We start from the raw sequence: 9,271 nt of genomic DNA, 5'->3' as shown, positions 1-9,271 counted from the left end.
TCATGGTTGGCACTTGGTTAGTACTATATAGCAAATGAAACAGAGAATTATAAATCGGCACGATATATAGAAAAATAGATACAAATGTTTGCAAGCATGACTTATTTTCCCGCGATTCGCTACCCTGATCAGAAAATCTTGTGGGGTGGTGGTGTGTCAAAATCAGTTCTCGTGATGTCTCAAACGGTTGAAATTGAATGTCAGTTCACATTTATATTTAGAATTTTTTTATGAAAGGGTAAAACCTATGCTTATAGAATAATTAGGTATTTGATATTTTGGGCGCATCGTATCGAGTTTCTACTTTGGTGCACATCCAACGAAATTTCGATGCTTGTTTTTTTAAATGGACTCAACTTTATACTTTAACATTTTCACTAAACTCTGCCGAATCTCAGCCGTACGAAGGCCGTAAATAATTGGATTGAGCGCGGGAGGGAAAATGTAGTAGAGTGAGCTGAGGGTTGAACGGATCGTGATGGGGATGACTGTAGAGCTCGGAATGCGATGATGTAAGACCATGAAAAGGAAGAAGACATAGAAGGTAATGAGGACAAGGAAGTGAGTAACGCACGTGCTGACTGCTTTACGCTGACTTTTGCGCTGGTTGGACTTGTGGCAGTCGTAGAGAATGCGGACGTAGGAAAACACAATTATCCCCAGTGAGACAAAAACTGTTACAGCTGTAATAACGTACCCATATATTATGTTAATGGTTACATCTTCACAGCTCATTTTTGTCAATGACATAAAATCACAACTTGGCATCCATACAATTCTTGGCTTGCTGCATAGCTGAATAAGGCTTGCCAATACCATTTCTCCTGATAACATTAAGGATGAAATCACAACTAATACGAAGCTTATTTTAACAGCGAGTACAGACGTGAGGATGGAACTATAGTGGAGGGGTTTACATATAGCCACGTACCGATCCGCTGCCATTGCAGCCAATATAAAGCATTCGAATAGACTCGTGGTGTGGATGAAGCTCATTTGTATGACACAACCGGGAAAGGAAATTATATTGGTGGACACGAGATCATACATGATTCTTGGCAGCGTGTTGGTGCTCACAACAATTCCATTCATGAAAAGTGCACACATGAAGATGTACATGGGCTTGTGTAGCTCTTCCTCTCGCAAGGTGGCCAGAACCAGCAATGTGTTTGCGATAAGAGTGAGGGCGTACATCACAAATATAAATGTGAACACGAGAGGCCTCGTGCTCTCCGGCTCGCGCAGGAGACCCGTCATGAAGATCATCCCTGGAGGAGTCATCTGCATGGCCTCTGTTACGTTCAGCTCCATCAGCCCAGGACACCTGTATGTACATATGAACAGAGAACTTTGTAAGTGTACCATACTGCTGTGTAAACAAAGGCACCACGGTGGCGAGATGTTAACTACCTCGCTGGGTATACAGGATGTTGTCGGTTCGATCCTGACCCTGACGCCTGTATATTTTAAGTTTGCGTATCTCTCTCCCTATGATCTCGTGGATTTTCCTCCGGGTCCTCCGGTTTTCTCCTCCACATTTAGAATCAACATGCGGTTAGAGTATATGGCTGCTTTAAATTTTCACGTGATGATAAGCTACTTCGTTGAGCTATCATTTGTGGCCAGGTCGCTTCTCAAAAAAGTTTGATATCTCAGTTGGCCTTATCCTGGTAAAATATAAAACGAATAGTTTATAGTTAGTTTTTTAATTACACAAGCCCTAACCTAGAATAGAAAATAATCTCATCTAGCAATGGGATGATAGCCCCTGAGAGGACTCCACTTTGGACATGGAGCAATGAAATCAGCTTTTATGGATTTTTGCATCAGAATAATATTTTGGCGATGGATTACAGAGGCATTAATTCAGCAATCGGTAGATCCAGGTTGATGATAATGATGATGATGATGTTTAGCAAGCCTGCCTCTGCTGATGAGAAAGTGAATGGCAAAGTCGATCCAGCCTTTTCTTAAACTAAGCTTTTTTCTTTTTTACCAGGTAAGGCCCACTGAGCTATAAAATTATTTTTCAGAAGCGACCTGGCCACAAATAATAACTAAACGAAGTGGCTTATCCATGTAGAAATGCATAGTAGTGAAATAATGTAAACGCATGTTGTTGATTTTAAATGTGGAGGGAAAAAAATCCACGCCACCACGTGGAGAGAGACATGCAAACTACAGATATATACAGCAGGCGTTAGGGTTGGGCTTGCATTGAACCAACGCTGATGAAGAATATTTACTCCGAAAGAAAAATGTAGGTGATTTAAAATATTTACTTTTATTTTTTATCTATGGAGGGAGGTGTATTTTATTCGGTCCACTTTTAATAGCAGTGCTATGTATGTAATATACTCTCCTCAGTGTTCCAGTTTTGTCCACGTGACAGATTTATCCAAATGTTGAGCGAACTTGTTGTACAAGGCCTATTAAGCTATTCTAATATTTCCTCCACTTCATATCCATTGGACGTTAAATTATTATGTTGTCAGCAAATCGGAAATGGTTCGTGATCTCTCCACATTTTGTACGCCTTCGTTTCTCAATATCCGTTTTCGGAAGAAAAAAATATTATAATGTCACTGTGAAAAACTTTGGCGAAGCGTCCCACTTTTTCTGATTCCCCCCCAAATGTTGGTATTTTATTTGTTATATCTAAATCTTTGTTTATAATTTAGGACTCGAAATGTGAGAGCTTAGCTGGCTGCATCATTGTTTATTGGGTATTATATTTTTTCATACTCCACAAAGGCTCGGCACAGTGGTATGCTGAGTTTTCGTGAACTTTTGTAAATTGTGTGATGTTGTTGTTGTTGTTGTACTTCTTCATTGTGTATATTCTTATCAAATTTTCGGAAAAAATGAGCCAAAGTTCTTTTCAAACAGCACAGCTATTAAACGCATGACTCTAGATCATTAAACACAGCCTTTCTTTCTTTAATGAACGCAGTCGTGTACACACATAAAGGTTGATTTACTTTTGGGTTAGGACTTCTGGTTTGTACTAGAGTTTGGCCTGATGTTCATGGTCAATGATATAGTTAGGTTTTATAGGTAATTATTGGGATTATGGTTAGCGATGGGGATAGTGGTTTGAAAAAATAAAACAGGTGTTAAGATATTCTTGCTTATTTCGGTAAAGTGACGTAGATAGAAAAAAAGTACAATTAAAATTAAAAATAAATTAAAAAGTAAAAGCAAAAAACTACGATGTTTAAACCACAACACAAGCGGTCTTCATCAGGTGGAGAGAAAAGAGGCGGCAAGCCTCCAAATGCAACTGCTTATAAAGGCTTTCAAAGTGAGCAAAGCTGTGCATGTAAACAGTATGGGCTGGGCAGCCAGCACCAATGTAGGAACAAAGCACCAAAGTACAACTAAAGCAGTGCGTTAGACAATGGGGGGAGGAATAGGGTAAAGATAGGGGGGAGAGAGAGGGGGGGGGGATAGGGGGAGGGAGGGGGGTAGAGATGGGGGGGGGGCATTGCACCTCACTACACCCATCCACACTGCTGACGATAGAGTTTGACAAGAAAACACAAATCAAGTCATGACCCAAAGTGGTTGATGGCATCTTTACAATGATTGCTGAGTTTAAAACCATCGTCTCGTTTGAAATTGTGTCTGTGTCTGTATATATGGATGGCTTCGTGAACGAATCTTTGTTGATAGCCAGTTGGCTTGCTAAGTACCATCGTCTTAGAGAAATACATTTCACGTGAGCCAGCCGCATTAAAGTAATGATCAGCCACGGCAGAAGTGTTGGTCCTGCCGTGTTTCAGATCTGCCTTATGTTCACAAATACGGTCCAAGACATGTTGTTTAGTTTCACCAATGTAACTGCTGCCGCAGATACAGCTTAGTTTGTAGACGCCGGGATATTGACAGACGACATTTCTACATCTGATCGGGAACATGTAGATAACATGACCGCTTCCGATGGTTTAAAGTCGGTTTTGGCTATAGGATTGAACTTCGCAGTCACCCTCAAACACATACCAGTGGATGACATTATTGCTCAGGTCGATGTAGCTCTTAAGGGTTTGGGACATATCGCTGCAGACGTGACAAGCTCTGAAATCGTTGCAACCCTCAAAAGTGCTAAGATACCAGTCAGCAACATCAGTAAGGAGGAGCGTTTTGAGTTATCTCAATTAAAATGAGGGAAGATATCATCATCCTCTCAGTCGACAAAGGCAATGCCACGGTCATCATGGATAAAAACGTGTACTATAACAAAATTCAGGACCTACTTAATGATTGTAGCTACACTAAAATTAAAACAGATCCCACCAATTGCCTCGTTACAAAAACGAACAGTATCATCACTGGTTCAGCTTCATTAATTGAACAAACCTAGCGGGTTTCCTTAAAATCGTCTGCTGCTACGATCACCCAGATTGTATGGCTTACCAAAAATCCATGAAGAAGGTACACCCCTTTGTCCTATCGTCTCCACCATTGGCTCACCCACCTACAAACTGGCCCAATAGCTGTCTGAGACCTTGCAGCCATTCACTGGTAAGATCACCTCTTCTTTTCTTAAGTCAGCTCAACTGGTATCGTCAATTAAAGACATCTCATTGTCCCCAGGTGATTTGCTCGTTAATTTCGATGTAGTTTCTTTGTTCACCGAAGTCCCTGTGCCCGGAACCATTGTAATTATTGAAGATTTGGTCCAACAAAGAATGAATGCTGATGTACCAGCCCTGGCGAGACACTATCTCACCAATACATATTTCACCTGGGGTGGAACATTCTACAAACAAACGGTGGCACCCCAATGGGTTCTCCCTTATCTCCGGTTGTGGCCAACATTTTCACGGAACAATTTGAGACGGACGCCATCCAGGCATCCACTGTATGCCCGTACTTGTGGAAGAGGTACGTGGATGACACAATTGTCATCTGGCCACATGGCCAACCGCCTCTAAAACAATTCCTCAACCACATCAATTCCATACACCCAGCAATCAAATTCACCATGGAAGTGGAAAAGGATGGTATGCTACCTTTCTTGGATGTCTTAATCAAAAAGAGACCAGATGGCTCAATGAGCCATTCTGTCTACAGGAAAGTTACCCATGCTGACGCCTACCTAAAACTTGATTCCCACCACCATCCATCCCAGAGGAATTCCCTCATCAAAACGCTACACCATAGAGCTCAATGTATCTCCGACCATAAACACCTAAACAGTGAACTCAAACACGTACACCAAACTCTCAAGGCGAATGGATATTCTGACTACACAATCCGCAAAGCCATCACCCCAAGGAGCTATCTGAAGATCCAATCAAAGCCATCACCTTGCAAAAAAATTTCCAAAATCTTGAACAAACACAAGATTCAGGTCCGATTTAACACAGTGCATACAATTTTTGACCTGATCTCATCTATGAAGGACAAGATTCCTGACATGCAATATCCCAGTGTCTACAAACTACGCTGTATCTGCGGCAGCAGTTACATTGGGGACACCAAACGACGTCTCAGACCGTGTTCGTGAACATAAGGCAGATCTGAAACACGGCAGGACCAACACCTCTGCCGTGGCTGATCATTATTTTAATGCGGCTGGCTCACGTGCAATTGATTTCTCTAAGACAATGGTACTTTGCAAGCCGACTGGCTATCAACAAAGATTCGTTCACGAAGCCATCCATATGTAGTGGAGTAACGCGCGCGTGGGGGGTTTGCAAACAGTATGCACGCATGTGTGAGCTGTGGACAGTGAGGTCACATCAGGGCGAACACGTGCTGCGAGAGAAAGCAACGAGAGAGACGACCAATTAAGATGCATAGCAGTGATTGGCTGGCTGAAAATGCAGGCGCGGAACTATCGCCAGGTTGGCGAGAGATTGAGGCAATAGCAGTGGAAGCCATGGGCGAGAGGCGACGAGAAGACGCCAGCTTAATTAGGGCATTTAATGAGGAGCAGGATAAAACGGGAACGTGTGAGGCAGAGGAGTTGAGTTGGTGGGAGTGAAGACAAGAGTGAACAAAAGAGAAGTCCAAGATGCCACTCTCCACACCTCCTCCTCTCCAGCGGTGTTGGCTGATCCCCCGCTGGATGCAAGGGCGAGGTTGGAGGAGTGAGGGTAGACAGGCTAGCACTAGAGAGGCTAGCGGAATCCTAAGTGTGAGTGTGATAAGGCTAGCAGTAGAGAAGCTAGCGGAGTATATTGTGAGAGGCTAGCAGTAGAGAAGCTAGCGGAGGATATAGTGAGAGGCTAGCAGTAGAGAAGCTAGCAGAGGATATAGTGAGAGGCTAGTAGTGGAGAAGCTAGCGGAGTGCATAGTGGGAGGATAGCAGTGGAGAAGCTGGCAGAGTACAACATAGAGGCTAGCGGACCGCGAGAGAGCGAACGGAGTGTAGCAGACGAGCAGTACAAGTGGAAGACTTGCAAAGAGGCTAGCAGTGGAAAAGCTAGCAGAGTATACTGTGACAGGCTATCAGCGGAGATGCTAGCGGAGTGAGAGTGAGCGAGCGGAGCGTGGCAGACGAGCAGTAAAAGCGGTAGAGTTGCGACGGAGATATGTGGTGTTGAACGCGAGGAGTTCTGGTCAAATAAAGTGACAGAGGAGAAAAAGAAGTAGTTGTCCGCGTGAAATAACACCACTTCACATATATACAGATACAGACACAATTTAAACCGAGACGACAGTTTTAAACTCAGCAATCATTGGAAAGATGTCATCAACCACTTTGGGTCATGACTTGATTTGTGTTTTCTTGTCAACCTCTACCGTCAGCAGTGTGGATGAGTGTAGCGAGGTGCAATGCCCCCCCACCCCATCTCTACCCCCTCTCTCCCCCTATCTCTACCCCCCCTCTCTCTCCACCCTATCTCTACCCTCTTCCTCCCCTCATTGTCTAACACACTTGGACTGCGCCCTCACCTTCAGCTCCACCTCAATCTCTACCCCCCCCTCTCCCTCTGTCCCTGTCCCTGTCCCCTCCCTCCCCCCATTGTCTAACGCACTCGCTTTACTTGTACTTGTGGTGCTTTGCTCCTACATTAGCACTGGCTGCCCCGCCCATGCTGTTTACGCGCACAACTTTGCTCACTTTGAAAGCCCTCATAAGCAGTTGCATTTGGAGGCTTGCCCCCTCTTTTCTCTCCGCCTGATGAAGACTGCTTGTGTCGTGGTTTTTTGCTTTTTTTAAATTAATTTGTATTTAAATTTTCTATCTACATGACTTTACCGAATGAACCAAGAATATGAATTCCTGCAGTTACGAAAGTTTTAAGTCAGGTGTTAAGATGTTCTAACACAAAATATAAACCTTTTGCAAGGAATCAAGTCTGCATTAACCACACGTACTTGGGTGAACATGCAAACAAACATGCTCTGATAATATATGCATTGTCTTTGAAACTGATTGGCCTACATCCGAGACAGCAGCCATCCTTAGGGCCTAGTCTCACCAGTCTCAGACTAGAGAATGCCAAAAGGCGAACAGTACAAAGAAAATGCACTATCAGGGCATTTATAGCTCGAAGTGAGCAGCTACAAAAATTAACCCGTAAAAACAAAGTTTTTCACTATAAATCCTTTATATGCGTGGCGGCTAGAGTCCTCTCGTCCTCTGGCTTGAGATGGCTGCCACTTATGGGTCAGATGATTGCCTGCCACCATTAAGCAATTGGTAATTAAATATAAAAAAAAATTCCTAAAAAGTGTAAAATTTTGGAAAAAATTTTTCACGAAAATAAATTGTCACGCACAACGAGTCTGTGTGCAAAATGTCAGCTCGATTGGATCACGGGAAGTGGGTTAAAAAACGACCGAAAGATTTGCACGGTCGTAAGTGCGCAAGCAAGCAAGTAAGTGAACTTAATATAAGGGATTTAAAATGGGATAACAGTTGATTAAGGGTTTATGGGTAGCTCTAGAATAAGGGGTTATGGTTAGAGATAGATTGTGGGGTTACGGTTAGTGATAGATTAAGGGGTTATGGTTAGTAAGAGTAATTATTTACAGCAATACCTCGCCCAACACAGGGGTTGTGTTTCTGGAAATTTTTATTTTGGGCAATACTGCGTTCGACAAATAACAGACCTTATGGGAAAATGGCATTGTGTTCCTGGGTCCAAAATTTTCACTCCCCTCCATATTTGTTGAACAAATTCTGCATGATTTTTCCCGACTTGGTATCACGTAAACATAACAAACAGACACATAATTGAGATTTGAAAGAACCAAAGAGAACAGACACATAATTCATGTAAATAGAATGAAATAAAAATTTTTTTAACATAGAATGAAATGTATGTATGGATGTTCAACTTCTTTCGCACCGTACATAGCCAATGACGCGAATTGGAGGTGCGGGAAATAAAAATCTGAAATACATAAAAATTACAATAAATGGTAATGATTATGAACCCCCCCCCCCCCACTTTGTTTCACTTATAATTCTACACAATTTCCCCCATCATCACACACCAAGAACACATGCGTGTAACATACATGGTGACTTAAACAGTGGTATAACATTTTATTATAAAAAGTTAAACTGAAAATTGTTAATTTTACTCACGATGAATGATGATGGTGATCAGGGGCTCAACTACCTATTTCAGCTTCCCATTACAATGGGGGGCTATACAAGATACAACTGTGGCCTCCCTCCTTTCTCCCGACTCACTTTTACTGAAATAGCTACGGATGGTTTTTAACCCGTAAACAATAATATGTAGGTCATAAATATATATTATTTTAGTTGCACCGTGTATTGGGTTAGAGGAAGACAGTCTCACAGTGACGGTATTAATACAAATATGTAAAGGTATAATGCTAACATTTAAGCTGTCGTGCATCTTGCTTTTATGCGCACATCAATTACCAAAAAATCCTGGTGTTCAGGTATTTTCCGGAAGTAACAATGTTTTAGGCATTTATGGTTAATTCTTGCCATATTTTTTTCAAATACATTTCTTCCCATCTTGTTACTTGTTTATCTGTTGATTCGGGGGCCCTCCTTGTGGCCAATTGGGCCCCTATGCGTCGCATAATGCAACCACATACAGCCTGATGGTGATGATGGTGGTGAAGAAGAAGATGATGGAGGTGGTGTTTGGAGTGTGGCTGGTAACGCGTCGAGTGATAACACATGGGAGTGTTGGGGAGGGAAGGATGGTAGCGAGATATTCATCCACACCATCACTGTACTGCAGCATGAAACCGTGTAGAGCATGAAATATTGCCCCGTGTTCCGGATACGTAACTCACTACGTGGACCGTGTGAGGCTGAAACACA

At 42.6% G+C, this 9,271-nt stretch overlaps 1 protein-coding gene across 1 annotated transcript; it reads right to left on the bottom strand.

Moving 5' to 3' along the window:
- Nucleotides 1-342: 342 nt before the first annotated feature.
- LOC133358831 (olfactory receptor 52D1-like) lies at nucleotides 343-1,311 on the bottom strand. Its single transcript, XM_061577279.1, has one exon. It carries the CDS (start codon nucleotides 1,309-1,311, stop codon nucleotides 343-345), a length of 969 nt encoding a protein of 322 aa, XP_061433263.1.
- Nucleotides 1,312-9,271: the final 7,960 nt, after the last annotated feature.

This window comes from Lethenteron reissneri, chromosome 63 (genome assembly GCF_015708825.2).
Source record: "Lethenteron reissneri isolate LAM-NWPU_2019-01 chromosome 63, ASM1570882v1, whole genome shotgun sequence".
Classification (NCBI taxonomy): Eukaryota; Metazoa; Chordata; class Hyperoartia; order Petromyzontiformes; family Petromyzontidae; genus Lethenteron; species Lethenteron reissneri.
The sequence above is the reverse complement of the archived record's forward strand: the minus strand, read 5'-3'. Positions and strand labels throughout refer to the sequence as shown.